Source organism: Panthera leo, chromosome E2, assembly GCF_018350215.1.
Source record: "Panthera leo isolate Ple1 chromosome E2, P.leo_Ple1_pat1.1, whole genome shotgun sequence".
NCBI lineage: Eukaryota > Metazoa > Chordata > Mammalia > Carnivora > Felidae > Panthera > Panthera leo.
In genome coordinates, this window is record NC_056693.1 from 18,723,337 (window position 1) to 18,741,670 (window position 18,334).

Below are 18,334 nucleotides of genomic sequence, written 5' to 3' on the forward strand. Positions count from 1 at the left end.
TGTATCTTGTGGGTGTGGTGCTTAATTCCTATAGCAAGAGTAGTGTGCAAAAACACTGTGACACCACCTAGATTCTTCTTAAGGCTTACAATATGTAAGAGGAAAAGATTTGCCAATGCAAAATATATTCCCATCCACGTGTTTATTATACAATGACAAATTGTATTCCAAAATTGTACCAATTTGCACTCCCAGCATGGTTGATAGTTATTTTGGTTGCCAGCTATTACTGCCAGCACTTGATTTTGTGAAATTTTCAAATTTTGCCAGTCTGCTAAGTGTGAAATTGTGGCTCAATGTGGTCTAAATTTGCGTATCTTTTATCGTTAATAAGGTTGAGAATCTTTTCATGTGTCTGTTGGCTTTAATATTTCCTTCTCTGAGAATTGCACATCTCTGGGTCATTGTTCTTTTAGAGCAAAAGCCTTTTCGATATTAAAATACATACCCTACGACCCAGCAATTGCACTACTAGGTATCTATCCAAGGGATACAGGTGTGCTATTTCGAAGGGGCACATGCACTCCAATGTTTATAGCAGTCCTATCGACAATAGCCAGAGTGTGGAAAGAGCCTAAATGACCATTGACAGATAAATGGATAAAGAAGATGGTGTGTGTGTGTGTGTGTGTGTGCGCGCGCTCACACCCAGCTGAGCCATCCAGGTGCCCCAGACAAGTTCTGGACAAGTTCAGACAAGTTCTGGGATTACTACCAGTCTGCAAACACTTTAAACTACATTTAGATATAACAGTTCCTGCTTGGTCCATCCAGTAAATTTTACATACGGATTCTGCATTGTTGCTGCTTTTTCTCATAACCTTCCTGAGAGAATTATGAAGTCTTCCCATTATAAGCCTTCAGATATTTGGCACATAAATTAAGTTCACGGTGGGGTGAGGGGAGTGGCTAACCTTAAAAGACTAGATGGGGCTGGGGCAGAGGTGAGAAGTTTATTTTTTTTTTAATTTTTTTTTTAACATTTATTTATTTTTGAGACAGAGAGAGACAGAGCATGAACGGGGGAGGGTCAGAGAGAGGGACACACAGAATCTGAAACAGGTTCCAGGCTTCGAGCTGTCAGCACAGAGCCCGACGCGGGGCTCGAACTCACGGACCTCGAGATCATGACCTGAGCCGAAGTCGGCCGCTTAACCGAATGAGCCACCCAGGTGCCCCATTGTGAGAAGTTTAAATAGAGGGCTAGTCCTTTTGTTTCAGTAGCTCTTTATGTCCAGCTCTTAAAGAACTTGCTTCAAAGCTGAAACCCTAACATGTGAGCACTCCAAAAAGGATAGAGGCACTCTAATGAGTAGAGAATAAAGAGAAATCCAGGGGCAGGTGCAGTGGGAAGTCACAGGCGTAATAAGCAAGCTGGTTTTAAATATGCCAGTCACTTGAGAAAGGAAATAGGGCCAAAAGAAATCAGTAAGGAGATAGGAAAATACATGCCATACTGAACCCACTCCTCCACTAGCCCTGCCTTCGTTTTCTGTTACTCACTATTTACAGTAAATGGTTTTGCTGCTGGAAATTAATCCAGGGCAAATTTGAGAATATGAATTTGGGAGAAGAAAAGCTGGTTCATACTGATTCTGAACTGTTCCAAGACTCATGGCAATAAGTAAGTTTGGAACTCTAGCTTCCAGAGACATCAAAAAAATGACATAATTTTGCCATGGGGAGAGAGATTCCTGCTGAGGCCTCTGGTAGAGATCCTTATCCTTGTTATTGTCCCATCCTGCATCTGTCACTTTGTAATAAGCCTACACACATGCACTATAGGCCAAAGTTTTGAATCCAAGCGTCTAGTCCCAGTTCTGTCACTGATTGGAAGTCCTCTCCATTCCCAGTCTGGCCCAGGCCTGACCCCAGAATGCCCAGTGTAGAACCTGTGCAGAGCCTCCAAAGAAAACCTTCATGTTCTCTCCTTCCATCCTTGAGGAACTCTGACGTCCTACATCTCCGATTATTTAGATGACCAGCATTAGGTTCACACTAAAGGGTGAACTCAGTGGGAAGTGTCAAGGGTGCATACGTCGACCAACAGTGTATAGCCATTGCTTTGGTAGGTTGGCCAGGTTCCCTGAGGAAAACTAAGGGCCGGTGTCAAGAGCCCCGTTTGTGGGCACACCTGGGTGGCTCAGTTAAGTGTCTGACTTTGGCTCAGGTAGTGATCTCACGGTTCATGACATTGAGCCCTGCATTGGGCTCTGCACTGACAACATGGAGCCTGCTTGGGATTCTCTCTGCCCCTCCCCCTGCTGACTCATGTTCTCTCTCTCTCTCTCTCTCTCTCCCTCAGGATAAATGAATAAACATTAAAAATAAAAAAGAAATCCTAGTACTCACATGTAACAAGGGGCCAAGTATAATGCCATGCTTTCCTATCTTTTTCTTCATGTATCCACTCATTGTTATAAGCCCTGCTAAATCTCTCTATTTAACCGTACTTCCTTAACTATTGGGGCGGGAGGTAGCCTTCTATTGCCCAAAGCCACGTAACTCTTCATATTTACGAATGCCACTCATACGTTAGAGATGCCATTCTAAATGAACACCTATTATTAAAACTGCATACACACAGTTAAGAGAAACCTGACCATGCCTATCATAAGCAGGTGATGAAGCAATATATTTAGCACAACTAGGTCTCATCCTAAAATTGGCTTCTGTTTAAAAAAAAACTTTCTGAACTCTACACAAATTGGGGAACTTAAAATTTCACATTGCAGGAAAGTTGGACAGAATACTACTTATTACAACCACACAATACCGCCTTCAATTTCTCCAGCATGGGAAAAACTTCTTGTCCCCTAGCAAGAAATGTAACATAACCCCTTAGAACAAAAGTCAAAATGTGTCATGAAGTAAAATAACTCAAGATCAACTATTACAGGAACTTAAATTGCTGGTGGAGCTGTCAATCTTTTGTAGATATCTTGAAGAGTAATCTATTTAATGTATTTTAAAATTTACAGTACATGTATCCTTTGACATAGGAACACACTACCAGGAATCTTATCTATAAAAGGAACTAATGGCTATTCCACAAGAAGTAAGAACATATGGGGCTGGGAAGATGATGGAGCAGGAGGAACCTACGTGCACCTCATCCCATAGACACAACTAGATGACACAATAGTGTCAATAACCCAGAGGACAATCTGAAGACTCGCTGAACAAACTCCACAACTAAAGATAGCAAAGAGGCCACATCAGAGAAGGTAGGAAGGGTGAAGACGTGGTTGGGAGCAAAGCTGTCTGTCGTGGAGAGGGAACCAGTAGCACTGAGAAAGGTGAAAAACAGACATTCATGCCAGGGAGCCCACAAACAGGGAGGATGAACAAGCAGATCCCACAACAGGCAGAGAGTCATGCAGATGACTGTCCTGCAAGGAAAAGTGACTCCAAACAACAGCAGGGTGGAAGCAACACTTCTCCTGAAGTGCCAGGTTCTAAAACAGGGGACACTGCACTGTAGGGCACTCCAGGACCTCTTTATGAAGTCACTACTTTCCAAACAAGACTTCCAGATCACTGACAGACACATGAAAAGATGTTCAACATCCCTCATCATCGAGGAAGTACAAATCAAAACCATGAAGAGATACCACATCACACCTGTCAGAATGGCTAAAATTAACAACAGAAGAAACAGAAGGTGTTGGCAAGGATGTGGAGAAAGGGGGACCCACTTGCACTGCTGGTGGGAATGCAAACTGGTACAGCCACTCTGGAGAACAGTACGGAGGTTCCTCAAAAAGTTAAAAATAGAACTACCCCATGACCCAGCAATTGCACTAACAAGTATTTACTCAAAGAATACCAAAATACATGCATCCTGATGTTTATAGCAGCATTATCAACAATAGTCAGACTATGGAGAATGCCCAAATGTCCATTGACTGATGAATGGATCAAAAAGATATAGTATATATATACAGTGGAACATTACCCAGCAACCAAAAAGAATGAAATTTTGCCATTTGCAACAACATGGATGGAGCTAGAGTATATTAAGCTAAGGGAAATTAGTCAGAGAAAGACAAATACCATATGATTCCACTCATATGTGGAATTTAAGAAACAAAACAGATGAACATATGGGAGGGGAGGAAGAGAAAAGAGGGAGAGAAACCCCAAGAGACTCTTAACAGTAGAGAACAAACAGGGTTGATGGAGGGAGGTGGGTGGGGGTGGGCTTGATAGATGATGGGTATTAAGGAGGGCACCTGTTATGATGAGCAGTGAGTGTTGTATGTAAGTGATTCTACTCCTGGAACCAATATTGCATTGTGTGTTAACTAACTAGAATTTAAATAAAAATTTGAAAAGAAAAAAAAAGTACACAGACATTTCAAAGGAAAACAAAGGCATAGAGAAACATGAAACAGGTTTATGTAACAGATGAAAAAAAAAGGCAGGATGAAAATAGTTTCTGCCCAGATTGTGACTACATGAAATATGTATGAATAAAGACAAGGATGGAAGTTTAATTAATTAACTGGTTAATATGGTAGTTAAAATAAAAATCTTCTGCATAGCAAAAAAAATTAACAAAATGAAAAGGCAACTTATGGAATTGAAGAAAATATTTGTCAACCATCTATCTGGTAAGGGGTTAGTATCTCAAATATATAAATAACTCCTACAACTCAATATTTTAAAAACCCTTTTTTTAAAAAAAAGCAGAGAAAATGAATAGACACTCTTCCAAAGAAAACATACAGATGGCCAATAGGCACACAAAAATGTGCTTGACATTGCTAATCATACACACACACACACACACACACACACACAGAAATTGAATACTTTTCAGGCAGAGAAAGAAGGGAAACCTGTCATTTGTGACAACTTGGATGAAACTTGAGGGCATTACACTGAGTAAAATCTTAGGCTGAGACAAATACTATATACATTCATTTATATGTGGAATTTTTAAAAAGCCGAACTCAGAGAAACAGTAAGTACAGCAGAGCTAACCAGGTCCTGGAGGTGGAAAAAATCAGAGACGTTGGTCAAAGGGTACAAACTGCAATTATAAAATTAACAAGTTCTAGGGATTTAATGTACAGTATGGTGATTATAGCTAAAAATGCTATATTACATACTTGAAAATGCTATGAGGGGCACCTGGGTGGCTCAGTCGGTTGAGCGTCTGACTTCAGCTCAGGTCATGATCTCACGGTCTTGTGAGTTCGAGCCCCACGTTGGGCTCTGTGCTGACAGCTCGGAGCCTGGAGCCTGTTTCAGATCTGTGTCTCCCTCTCTCTCTGACCCCCCCTCCCCCCCCGCTCATGCTCTGTCTCTCTCTGTCTCAAAAATAAATAAACATTAAAAAAAAAAAAAAGAAAATGCTATGAGAGTCTGTCTTAAATATCCTCATCACACAAAAGCAATGGTAATTATGTAATGGGATGTAGGTGCCAGGTAATGCTATGGTGGTGATCATTTTGTAATATATAAATGTATCAAAACAACACAGTATACATCTTAAACTTACACAATGTTATGTGTCGATTATATCTCAATAAATTGGGGAGTGGAGAGAAGGAAATCATAAAAGCTTCCAGAGGAAAATGACACATTACATATACAGGAGTACTGTCGTAAGAATGACAGCTGAATTCTCATGAGAAATTATGGTCTATGGAAGACATCTCTAAAGCACTATGAGACAAAAATCTATAAAGCAGTCTAATTTGGTCATTTGTATCTTCTCTCGATCAATTTAAATTAGAAATCAGTAATCAAAAGATATTTGGCAAGTGTTCAAATATTGGGAAATTAAATCATATACTCCTAAACAATCCACAAGTCAAAAAGGAAATGAGAAATTAGAACGTACCTTGTTCTGAATGAAAATCAAACAACACTCATTAAGAATTGTAGGATACTGCTAGCAAATTTATAGCACTAAATGCCAATATTAGAAAATAAAGATCTCAAATCAGTGACTCTCTCTTAAGAAACTAGAAAAGAAAGAGCAGACAAAATCCAAAGTAAGCAGAAGAAGAAAAATAACAGACCAGAGTAAAAGCCACTCAAATATATAACTGTAAAATAATAGACAAATTTATGAGACCCTATATGTGGCTTTTCAAAAAACTCCTAAACATCTAGCCACATTGATCAGAATAAAAAGAGAGAAGATGCAAATGACATTTGTTTTATGTTTTTAGCATATATGTTTTGTCTTTACATTTAAAGTGGGTTTCCTATAGGCAGCATATATTGGAGTCTTTTGTATTCACTCTAACAATTTCCATCTCTTAAAAAGAATTTTTAAACCATATATATTTAAAGTGATTACTCATATATTGGATTTATATCTACAGCATTGCTATTTATTTCCCATTTGTCCCATCTGTCCTTTTTCTGCCTAATTTTGAATTATTTTATTTAGTTAGTTATTTTGAGAGAGACAGAGACATCTCAAGTGGGGGAGGGGCAGAGAGAGAGAGAGAGGGAGAGAAAGAATCCCAAGCAGGCTCCACATCATCAGCGCAGAGCCTGATGCAGGGTTCAAGCTCATGAATGGTGAGATCATGACCTGAGCTGAGATCAAGAGTCAGATGCTTAACTGACTGAGCCACCCAAGCATCCCTTGAACTATTTTTACAATTCAATATTTTGTTATATATTCACTTATTTTTTAGTGATTTTAAAGTGGTTTTATTTTATAGTATGCATCTTTAACTTATCACAATCAACATTCAAGTAATATTGTATCTCTTCACATATGGTATAAAAAATACCATAAGAACAGTAAGCATCCATTCTTCTCCCCTGGCAGTTGTGCGATGTGTCATACATTTTATTTCTACAAGTGTTATCAATCCCAATCTAGATTGTTATTCTATTCTTTTGTTTTAGAGAGTGAATTTTATTCCAAATAGAATTGCAATGTGAAAAAAAGTATCATAAAAGTATTATACTCTCAGGGGTGCCTGGGTGACTCAGTCGGTTGAGCATCTGACTCTTGATTTTGGCTCAGGTCATGATCCCAGGGTCATGGGATCAAGCCCTGCATTGGGCTCCCCACTGAGTGTGGATCCTGCTTAAGATTCTCTCTCTCTCCCTCTGTCCCCCTCCCCTACTCACACTTTGTCTTTCTAAAACAATTTTTTAAAAGTATTATACTCTCTGTATGTATATATAATAATATATGTTATGATTATATTATACACACACACACACACACACACACACACACATATCTTTGAGAAGGTCTTCTTTAAGGTTATAAAAATGTTCTACAATTTTTTCCAAGACTTTTGTGGGATTTTTTTGTCTCACTCTTTATATAAGCCTTGGAGCACCTGGATGGCTCAGTCAGTTGAGTATCTGACTCTTGGTTTTGGCTTAGGTCATGGTCTCATGGTTTCATGAGTTCAAGCCCCATGTTGGGCTCCATGCTGACAGTGCGGAGCCTGCTTGGGATTCTGTGTCTTCCTCTCTCTTTGCCCCTCCTCCACTTGCACTGTCTCTGTCTCTGTCAAAATAAATAACCTTAAAACATCTTTTAATATGTAAGACTTTAACTTATCTGGAGTTTATTTTGAAGAAAACTGTCAGTGAGGTATCCAATAGTTCGATTTCCCCAAATGTTCAATCAATTGATCCAGCACCATTCCATTTATGAAATAATCCTAATTTCTTCACTTACTTGCAAGTTACCTTTATCATAAAATCCATGATTATTTACATCTATGTCTGGCCTTCTTTTCACAGTCCATTTATCTGCTTGTGATGTTTATGTTTTAATATTTCATAGGGGCACCTAGGTGGCTCAGTCAGTTGAGCATCCAACTCTTGGTTTCAGTTCGGGTCATGATCCCAGGGTCGAGCCCCGAGTCGGGATCCATGCTGGGCATGGAGGCTGCTTGGGATTCTCCCTCTCCCTCTGCCCCTCTCCCCTGCTCATGTGTGCTCTCTCTGTCAAATATAAATAAATAAATAAATTTTAGTATTTCATAGGCCTTGCTGCCCCTGATTTTGTTTTAAAATTTTTGTTCAGGGGCGCCTGGTGGCTCGGTTGGTTAAGTGGCCAACTCTTGATTGCAGCTCAGGTCATGATCTCAAGATTCGTGGGACTGAGTCCCATGTCAGGCTCTGCGCTGGACATGAAACCTGCTTAAGATTCTCTCTCCCTCTCCCTCTGCCTCTCCCCTGCTCACTCTCTCTCTTTCAAAAAAAAATTTTTTAAATAAAGTACTTTTTTCTTCAAAAAAATCCTGTTCAAAAATCCAGTTTATAAAACATAAATAAACTGTTATTTTTGGAGGGAAATGACATATTTATGCTGTTCAAAATTCCCATTCAAATCTTTTGTTTATTTAAGTCCTCTGTATATTTGGGCCTGAGGAGGAATTTAGGGTTTTTCAATATTAATTAATTCAACAAATATTTAGTGAGAGCCAGTTTTGTGCCTTTAAGTGTTTTAGTACTGGGTTTGAAGATTTAAATTTGGAAGAAAGTAAGTCTGTATAGAAAAGGGATGCAAAGACAATGATCGCTTGTATAAGACACAAGTAACCAGAAAAAAAGCTGAGAAAGATGCCCCAATAAGATAGAGAAAAACCAACAGACTATGATATCACGGAAGTCAAAAGAGAGAGAGAGAGAGATCACTCATGACAAATGGATAATTAACTATTGGAACTTTGGCAATCAAGTCATTAATCCACAGGGAAAGGCTTGGCAGATCCATCTTAATTTCTTAAATATTTTGGTCATTTTGTTCAATGCCACTTAAAAAAAATCCATTCTTTCTCCATGACTCAATAAGCTGTCACTATTATATCTTAAACTTTCTTTGAGTCTATTTATGTGTTTTCTCTTCTATCACAATGACCATCCATTTCTCTACTGAAACTAGATTAATTGTTAGTCTTATACCTATGTTGTGATACCTAGTGAGAAAGATCTTGCTCATGGTTCTTATTTTTCTAAATTGTCTTGCTTGATATCAATTCAAGAATTTATTCTTTTGGAGGAACTTTAAATCAATCTTCATTAGAACAAAGATTAATTTAGATGGCTTTGGGAATAGTTGACATTTCTATAGTGTCAATTTATCCCCTACATATACGGGATATGATTTAGCCCCTTATCAATTCAAATTCTATTTTGTACTTCTCACTAAAATTGTAGACCTTTAGTCTGACCTGAACAGTTAATGTTAGGTCTAGCAGACTTGGTAGGTGTGAAACCCAGTTGTAAAATGAGTAAACAGGTGAATTAAAATGCTTAAATTCAACCACTAGGCCAGAGAAGAGCCAGATCTCCCCCATGACAGCCATTCCCTCTGGGTTAGTTTCTTCCATCCACTTCTTTTCTCCCTTCCTCCTGAGCCAAGACTGCATAGGGGTCATGGTTCCGCTGGCAGAACCCAAGAACAGCAGTGGAACTGAGAGTTCCTGCAGAAAGGTTGGCCTCCTCAGAAGACATCTACCAAAGAAGCAGAAAATGGTGGGGTGCCTGAGTGGCTCAGTCGGTTAAAGTGTCCAATTTCGGCTCAGGTCATGGTCTCACAGTTCGTGGGTCTGAGCCCCGTGTCAGGCTCTGCACTGACAGCTCAGAACCTGGAGCCTGCTTTGGATTCTCTCTCTCTCTCTCTCTCTCTCTCTGCCCCTTCCCACTTGTGTGCACTCTCTCTCTCCTTCTCTCAAAAATAAACATTAAGAAATTTTTTAAAAACGAAGCAGAAAATGGCAAATACCACTGAGACACAGAGAGGATTTGTGATAAACCCACTCAGGTCATCACCTGAGCCACCCTTAAATTGCCAGGGTGACATTTTTTTTTAACGTTTATTTTTAAGAGAGAGGGTGAGCGCTTGCACACGTGCAAGTGGGGGAGGGGCAGAGAGAGGGAGACTCAGACTTCAAAGCAGGATTCAGGCCCTGAGCTGTCAGCACAGGGCCTGATGCCCAGCTCGAACTCACAAACCTTGAGATCATGACCTGAGCTGAACTCAGTCGCCTAACCGACTGAGCCACCCAGGTGCCCTTGCCAGGATGACATTTAAGGGACTAGAGGCTCTGCTGCTGTGACAAATGCCACAGTTGGAAATATGCTACGTGGACAACATTTTTATCCTTCCATGGTGATGAATCCTGGGGTTACATGTATGTGATTTAATTTAATCCTCACACATAATCCCCATTTTGCAGATGAGAGAATGGCCCGAGAAAGAGGAAACCGCTCACATGTGCTCCTGATTCAGCGTGCCTCCAGTCCCCATGCTCTCAATGAGAACATGTCACCTCCCTTTGCCATGTCCCAGGATCTCCTGCCAGGCCTCCCACGCTTCCCGCACAGAACACAGACACGGGGCACCCGGGGGTGCTAAGATGCAGTTTTTTTATTCCAGTCTGCCTGATTATGAGTGAATTAGGTGAGGACAGGTATCTGGATTCCAGCTTTAGGTGTAAAGGAGAACAGGGCAGGAGGATGGGGCTCAGAAGGGGCATCAGCGGCAAAGATTCATCTCCCCAAAGTGTTCAGCTTGAGATCTTCTACGGTGTTCTGAGCTGCTTCATCCATGCAAACTTTGCTGAAGCTGATGGTTGTCTGGGAGAGAGTAAGACGAGGAGGGACAGAAGACCTGAGCGCATGGCAGCGCTATCCATTCCCCCAGGATCACCTCATGCCTCATCCACAGTGATTCCACTCATCCCTAGCAAGAACCTCTAGCCCACGGACCGATTTCTGGAGAGAGGGCCGCGATCAGTCAGACCAGGATGGAGACGGCTCCCCCCGTCACCCACGCACCTGTGCCGGGAGGGAGTCTGAACAACCAGTGAGGGAGGCAAGAAGAGGAGAAGATTCTGGAGGGCGTGATGGGGGCTGGGCATGGGTGAGGGGCAAGGTAGCTGAGTCTGGGTCCATGCGATGTCTCCCTCACCTGAGACTCATCTGTCAGGTGTACTGGACGTATGGAATGTGTATGTGTGTGTTGTGAACAATCCCATGTGCCCTGGGTGCCCGTAATCATGCAAGAAATTCCACTTCTTCACAAAGCTCTCATTTTACAGAAGCAGCACTTAAGGGCAAGTAGAGGTAAGAGGCAGACTAACCAAAATCTACCTAACTGTGCAACAAGAAAAATAACGGAAAAAGATAGTTCACCAGAAGTACACTGACTAGCGCTGGGGTGCAGCTGCACGTATCTAGGAGCTGCCTCGAGGGCCTCAGGCACCAGAACAACAGAGTGGAAAATCTGACTTTAGACCCTGAAATGATACAGATGGAAGTGAGACTCTGAACCAAAGGAATAGCAGCCATCAAGGTGGGCACAAGGGGAAGTAAAACAGAAGCCAAAAACCAGAAGCTTCCCAAAGCCAGGGAGTCCCTTCCTGGGAAGAGAGTCTGAGGGCAGGTGCCTTAGTTTCAAAATTCCTCAACTAGAACTGACAAGGCTCCTACATGTGCAGGAGCTGAATGAAGAACTTTCTCTTCCCTGTGGAAGGTGAAAATCCTACTCCTGCAATTCTGGCACCCCTAACCTAGAAAGAAAAAATCCTATGAGTCAACACGCTTTCTATGCCACACCGATATTAGGCCGCTATTTTCCAACTGTGCGTAAGGTAATTTGCACACAAGGGACACGTGTGGTAGAAGAACAGGCTGGATGTGCTCATGGCATGAGGTTGCGTATTCTATGTGCTGTAGAGTGGAGCAAAGGTTTATGTGCTTGATTGTTTATAGCTCTTACTTGCCATGTAGCCCCCGACTGCATGGTCTGTATGTGGAATATTACAATCTGCTGCACGTGCAACGTGAAGGTTGGGGAGGCGGGGAAGGATAGGAAATTACCATGACTATTGCAACCAAGGCCTTGGCCATCAATCCGTTCTCCATGTAGCAATCCTGGATTTTTTTCATGGCTGTTCTCTCTGGTTCAGTAGCATTGACTACCGTGAGTAAGAAGTCCAACAGTAATTCATTTCCAGTGGTCACCACAGTAAAGACTTGATAAAAAATGGGGCAAGTTTCCGCTGAAGACACAAACAGAAAACACCTTAACAAAAGAATCAGCAGAGTAGGAGGTTCCTGTTTGCCCACCACTTGAAAGCAACTCACGTACATCCAGGGTCTTCTGACTCACCTTCCGCAGAGATCTGCCCACTCCCAGGACTGCTTACATCCCAGACAGACAGAACATTTTCTATGTGGCACTCTCAGCAGAAGAGAGCAGCTGGAGAGACCCCTGACCGGTGCCTCCGGGCATCCCAGCCTGCCTGTTTCTGTCTTTCAAATAAGCACCACTACCCCCAACTAACTATCCCCTATTGTGTGCACAACTAATGACCCCTCCATCTCCAAACCTCTCCTTCCATTCAACGACTAAAAACATCAGGGGGGTTCTGGAGGACTCCTGGACAATGATCTCCCAGCTGCTGCCTAACTTTGTGGCTAGAACCTGTTTGGAGATCACCATGGGAGGTGAAGGAGTGAGATAGAGCAGGGCAAGGATCAGGAAGGTCATCTGTCCCTCCATCTGCTCTCACCCATCTTGACGCCCAGCTCTTGGGTCACCAGCAATGCCAGCACAAGCAGTGCCCCCCTCATCGTGTCAGCTGCTAGAATGCTCTGCCCAGGACAGGATTTCTGCTGCTTTATAAACTACTAGCACCCTAAGCCCAGTCCACACCCCCCCTAGAAGCTCCAAAGGCCTGTGGGCAGGGACCTGGCACATGTGGCTCCCTCAGCCCTTGGGCTGTTAAGAGTGGGAAGCCCTTCCTACTCTTGAGGCCAAAGCTCTTGGAGAGGATGTGGTTTTTTTCTTTGCCAAAGACCAACTGGAAGTGACGTGTCTAAGTGATTCCATGCTGAGCCAACTGCTCTGTTGTCCCGGCTCCAACTGTCACCCCTGTTTCCTGCTACTCCTTCCCTCAAACTATCCTGGCTCCCAAATGCGATACTCTCCCAAGACAAAGAGATGAAAATCACAGGAGGGGTCAAGGACAGGTCTACACCACTACGGGTAGACAAAAGAGCATCCAAAAACCTTACTTGTGCCCAAGTTTAAGTCCTGGAGATAAGTATGGGGTGCTAGTCCCAACTCAAGCCTCTTGAACACCTTAACTGCTGCAGTCTGTGGATCAAGCCCTGAGAATGGGTGGACCCCATCCTTGGGCTACAAATCACTCCCTACTAGGGGAGTCTCAGGATGCTTGGGCATGTAGGCCTCCTCAAGGGCTGGTAACGCTCCAAATTAGGACCATGTCACCTGCTTCCCTCTCACCCTTAAGGAAGCAAATGCCTGGGCACCTTCTTGACTCCCAGTAGCTCCAGCTTTGGCCCTGTCTCACCCTCCTCCATCAGTAAACTTAATCCCAAGAGGAGGTTGGACTTACTAGCCCATCCAGAAACATTAGTGAATAGTTGTGGGGTTGTACAGTTTGCCTCTTATGTCCACTGTGGGTTGGAGCTCCACATACCAAGGTGCCAGGTCAACCAAAGGTGCTTAAACGCTCTCAAGAGCTAAACTCAACCTTCTAATCTAGGAAAGTAGTTTATTGGCACAAACATGATGAGATAGTCCATGAAAATTATAGAAGGAAACTCCCAGTGGCCAAATCTGAAACAATTTGAGCAAACAAAAGAAATAACATTGTATTGGTTGATAACCCAAAGTATACAATTAAATGTGTGAGTCCATACTGATATAAATGTTTAAATAAATAAATAAGGAGATAAGAGACAGATATTCTTTACAAAAGCATTCTAGATAATACACATACGTACTCTCCCTTAAGGAGGTGGAGCTTATTGCCTGCCCTCCTTGTGAGTGGGTTAGACTTAATAATTCATTTCCAAAGAGTAGGTAGGAGAAGGGGAAAACCATGCAGAAACCTGGCAAAGCCAACATTAATCAAATGATCAAGGCTAACGTAACCAGGGATGATACACATTACCACGTGACGATACGACACTTCACCTCTTTGGTGTCTCCCTAAACCCCATACCTAAAGTTCAGACTCTTAAACTATGAGAAAAACAGCAGACAAAGTCAGCTTAGTGGACATTCTGTAATACCTGGTCCTCAAGACTATCAAGGCCATGACAAACAAGGAAAGACTAAGAAACTATCACGGACCACAAGAGACTGGGAAAACATGACAATTAAGGCAGTGTGTGTAGGATGTGGACTGGATTCTAGAACACAAAGAGGATATTAATGAACAAACTGGTAAAATCCGAATAAAGTCTGGAATTTAGTTAGTAGTAATATGCCAATGTCAGTTTTGACAAATCTTTGCAACTTTTCTGTAAGTCTAGAACTATCCCCAAATAAAAATGCATTAAAAAAAAAAAAAAACACCAAACACTTGCATGAGGAAAGGATTGCATATACTGGCAAGACTTCAGCCAGCAAGTGCCCTTGACCTTGGCGAATGTCCCCACATGAAGAGATATCTCAGACGGACTTGTGGCACCCAGTGGGTCTGCACGGACATCAGCATCCTGACTGTGTTGCTCCAGCACTCCAAAATCTGGCTTCACCATCTCACAGAGCTGGGGAGAACTGGAAGGAAGGGCCTAGTGAAGGACAGCAGACATGTGATCCTTGCCCAAGCGCCCTGACCACCCTGAAATTCTGTCCCAGTGAAGAAAGAGCAAGCATGGCCAGTCTGGGGCACATGAAGCTTGTGTTCCCAGGCGGATAGGTGCCCAGGAACCTCTGAGGGACATCTGCAGTGACCTGAGCTCGTCATGAGGTGACCATCATAGGTATGACCTTGGGGCCTCATGACTGGAGTGGCTCCATGGTGGCTAACTGACAGCTGGAGTTCAGGACTCGGTTCCTCTTAGCCAAGAGCAGTTACCGGATGTGAATCCTGTTTGGCATAGAGTTCTGACTGGAACCAGAAAACTTTTGTCTTACCTTCAGCTCTGGGCTCCAGCAAACCTCCTTCTGTCACAGAGACTCAGAGAAAAGGCCCAGCAAGGTACCTCCAGCAAGCAAGCATTAAGTACAAATGTTCTCGGTTATCAACTCCACAGAAATGAGATATTCCTTTCTTCCATCTAACAAACATTCGTGAAGTCCCTGCTACATTGTGGCCCCTCTCCCCATCCTGGGGATGCAGCAGCACACACGGCAGAGCCCTCACTCTCCTGGAGCTCGTTATACGTCTAAGGGGGAGGGGAAGATGATCACCAAATGACAAGGAGTGCTATGGAGGGAGACGAAGTGGGAGAGAACAGCATGTGCTGCTGGGGGAGGTGGGGGGCCCTGACATAAGGGATCAAGCATGTGGGAAAGTCTCTCTGATAAGGCGGCGTTTGAGGAGCCCTGAGCAATTATGCCATGAATCATATACTTGTTAGGAAGAGCATCCTGGGCAGTGGCAGCAGCTCGTGCAAAGGCCCTGGCATGGTCAAGAAGCAGAAAGGAGACCCGTGAGGGAGGAGAGAATGGCAGGAGTAGATTCAGAAAAGCAGCAGGTCTTTGGTGGGGCGCTGGATACGCAGAGCACACGACGGTCCCAGGCCACAGAAGCAGTCTGGCTTTTCCTCGGATTGTATCTCCAGAGAGATAATGGTGTGAATACTATGGACAGTATAGAGAAACTCAAAGGAAGAAGCCAGTTGGGGGGAAATGATATTTCTGTGTCTGTCTGAGGGGCTATTAAAGTGACCAGGTGACAGGACTCGGTCAAGAGACAACTAGAACCTGGGCGCCAGCATGTAGGGGAGGGTTCAGGGCTCCAGAATCAGATTCAGGAGACTGGCTCAAGGGAGGCCACTGAGCAGCAGGTCAAGGACACAGATTATGATGAAGGCAGGGCAGGAGCCACCAGAGACCGGCCTTCTTTTGGTACTTGCTAGCTGTGAGCCCACTAGCTAAGCACTGGGTTTCCTGAAAAATCCGTAAGTTGAGACCAGACCATCTTCAAGGTCACATGTAATGACAAGCTGACATTGGCCATCATTCGGGAGGCCTGACTTGGGAGATTCTCTTGCCCCTTTCCCCAATCAACCTAGAAAATTTCAGTTGTGAAATTACTGGTGTCAGCTGACACTTGGACAGAGCCCTCAAGACGGGGAAGGGCAGCCAAGGTAGTGTCATCTGTTGACTCGGGGACTTAGGATCCTGCCCACACATACATCTCCTCCCTCCACAGCCCCCAGGCAATTCTGAGTTGCAGCCCAGAGAGGCCTGGCGGTGCCTCCTGGAAAAGGATGTTAGACGCAGCCCTCCCACCCTGCCCTACTGTTGGGGCCACAGCAGGTATAAAAGGGTTCCAGGCTGGGGAGGGAGCACCTGCCACTGCATCATGAAGGGGGCTCGTGTTCTCGTGCTTCTCTGGGCTGCCTTGCTCTTGATCTCGGGTGGAAGTAGGTGTCTGGGACATGAGTGTCTGGGGACACAGATTCTCCAGGGGTTCTAACACCTTTCCAGGGCACTTCTGAGCATGGCGGGAAAGGGAAGGGAAGAATGTGTCCTGATGAAGGTCTTTCAAAAGGGAGGGTCAGCTTGTCTTTGTGTTCCAGATTGTGAAATTTGCTCAGCTGTGAAGAGGATTGTTGACCTATTCCTGACGGGAACCCCTGACGAATATGTTGAGCAAGTGGCACAATACAATGCACGATCTGTGGTGTTGGACAATGCCAGAACACTGAAGAACTGCGCTGATGCAAAAATGACAGAAGAGGATAAGGAGAATGCTCTCAGCGTGCTGGTGGGTCTAGCTCTGTGTGTCTGTGCCTCTGATGCCTGTCTGGGGGGTCTGCTCAGGGCAGTGCAGGGGCGGGGGGTGCTCCTGTTTCTTCTCCACCATGGCCCTTCCCTGGGAATCTGGGAGGAGAAAGACGCCATGGCTGGGGAAGTAGAGGGGATCATGTGGGGAAGACTCAGCCTACCCCTCAAGCTTTGGGGCTGGCCCAGGCTGCTCAACGCTGCTTGGCCACCAGCTTGGGAGTCTGCAGGCCCTCCTGTGTCCCTGGCATCACTTGGCCTCAGTGTCAGGCCCTCAGCTCTGGCCTTCCTGACTCCAGCCTCTCCAGCACGTGAGACTGGATCTTCAAACTGTTTGCACTAGGTGCTTCCTATCTCCAAACATCAGTTCCTTTTCTCTTAACTCCTCAAGTTCCATATTCCACCCCCCCCCAAAAAAAAACCCTCATTTGTCTTCATTCCCTGGGTCCCAGAGGGCCATTCTGTGCCTCACATACTGAGGGAGAGGAGGAGGGGAGGGGAGAGGAGGGGTGGGACGGGGAGGGGCGAGGGGAGGTGAGACGAGGCAGCTTCCAAAAGCCCTCCTCCTGCCCTGCCATTCTGTGCCTCACATACCAAGAGAGAGGATGATGGGAGGGGAGGGGAGGGGAGGGGAGGGGAGAGGGGAGAGGGGAGGGGAGGGGAGGGGAGGGGAGGGGAGGGGAGGGGAAGGGAGGGGAGGAGAGGAGAGGCAGCTTCCAAAAAGTCCTCCTCCTGCCCTGCCCAGGCCTGGGATGCCCTGAGTGGAGAATTCCAGTGAATCCTCTCTCTGCTGTCCCAAAAGTAGGAACAAGCTACTGCTTCAGCAACAAGTGTCCAAAGGACAGAAGGAGGAAGCAGGCTGGACCAGCTCATTCCTGGAGTCTCCCAGATGCCCACAGGTGCATCTGGAGCCCTGCCAGGACCTTCCTGCCAGCCTCTTTCTATCCAAGTCTACCACTTCTATCCGAGACTGCCCTCCATCCCATCATAGTCCCCCCTCTCTTTTACTCTGTTTCATTGGAGGAAGCTTCTAGGCACACCCTGGGATTCTCTTGTTGTGCAGTAGATTGGGAAGAACCACCTTGGCCTGCTCAGATCCAGAAGCCACCCTCCAAACAAGCCTGCAGGCTCCTCCCCACAAAGTGTCCAGTGTGTGCTCAGTAGAGCTTGATGTCTCTCATACCCCTCGAGGTCTCACCAGGTCTCCTGACTTTCTCTTTGCAGGACAAAATATACACAAGTCCTCTGTGTTAATGGAGCCGTCACTGCCAGGAGCCCTAAAGAAGCCACTGAACTGATCACTAAGTAGTCTCAGCAGCCTGCCATGTCCAGGTGTCTGACTAGAAGATTCCAGAAATAAAAGCCTTGCAATTCATGGAGAGTGCTTGCTCCTTGGGCTGGGCTTGGGGGGTGGAGGGGTGTTGCAGCAGGGGCACCACCAGTGTGCCTTCCAACCGTGGCTAGATTTGAATGCAGTCAGATGTCCTTCCTCCCCTGAATCCCAGAGGTGGGGGGAGGGGTGATGACCATTAGCACAGCCGGCATGTCTGAGCACTTCCGTGGACCAGGGTCCACACCTCACATGCATTATTTACCAAATTTCAGCCTCCC

General features: G+C 44.7%; 2 protein-coding genes across 2 annotated transcripts; one reads left to right on the forward strand and one right to left on the reverse strand.

Annotated features, from left to right (window-relative positions):
• Window positions 1-10,365: 10,365 nt before the first annotated feature.
• Window positions 10,366-12,914, reverse strand: LOC122208259 (major allergen I polypeptide chain 2-like). Its single transcript, XM_042919166.1, has 3 exons — window positions 12,525-12,914; window positions 11,830-12,011; window positions 10,366-10,584 (listed from the first exon to the last, which is right to left on the reverse strand). The coding sequence occupies exons 1-3, from the start codon at window positions 12,583-12,585 to the stop codon at window positions 10,498-10,500; spliced, it is 330 nt and encodes a 109-aa protein (XP_042775100.1). The 5' UTR covers window positions 12,586-12,914; the 3' UTR covers window positions 10,366-10,497.
• A 3,387-nt stretch (window positions 12,915-16,301) lies between these two features.
• LOC122208264 (major allergen I polypeptide chain 1) lies at window positions 16,302-18,071 on the forward strand. The gene is made up of 3 exons (XM_042919177.1): window positions 16,302-16,362; window positions 16,519-16,706; window positions 17,948-18,071. The coding sequence occupies exons 1-3, from the start codon at window positions 16,302-16,304 to the stop codon at window positions 17,975-17,977; spliced, it is 279 nt and encodes a 92-aa protein (XP_042775111.1). The 3' UTR covers window positions 17,978-18,071.
• Window positions 18,072-18,334: the final 263 nt, after the last annotated feature.

Bases quoted from the DNA above. Each gene is read 5' to 3' on its own strand.
- LOC122208259 (XM_042919166.1), bottom strand. From the start codon at position 12,585: ATGAGGGGGGCACTGCTTGTGCTGGCATTGCTGGTGACCCAAGAGCTG. The intron at 12,012-12,524 runs GTGAGAGCAGAT...TTGTGTCTTCAG, and splicing joins AGAGCTGGGCGTCAAGATGG to CGGAAACTTGCCCCATTTTT. The intron at 10,585-11,829 runs GTAATTTCCTAT...ACTCTCTCCCAG, and splicing joins CCTTGGTTGCAATAGTCATG to ACAACCATCAGCTTCAGCAA.
- LOC122208264 (XM_042919177.1), top strand. From the start codon at position 16,302: ATGAAGGGGGCTCGTGTTCTCGTGCTTCTCTGGGCTGCCTTGCTCTTG. The intron at 16,363-16,518 runs GTAGGTGTCTGG...TTTGTGTTCCAG, and splicing joins GCTCTTGATCTCGGGTGGAA to ATTGTGAAATTTGCTCAGCT. The intron at 16,707-17,947 runs GTGGGTCTAGCT...TTCTCTTTGCAG, and splicing joins AGAATGCTCTCAGCGTGCTG to GACAAAATATACACAAGTCC.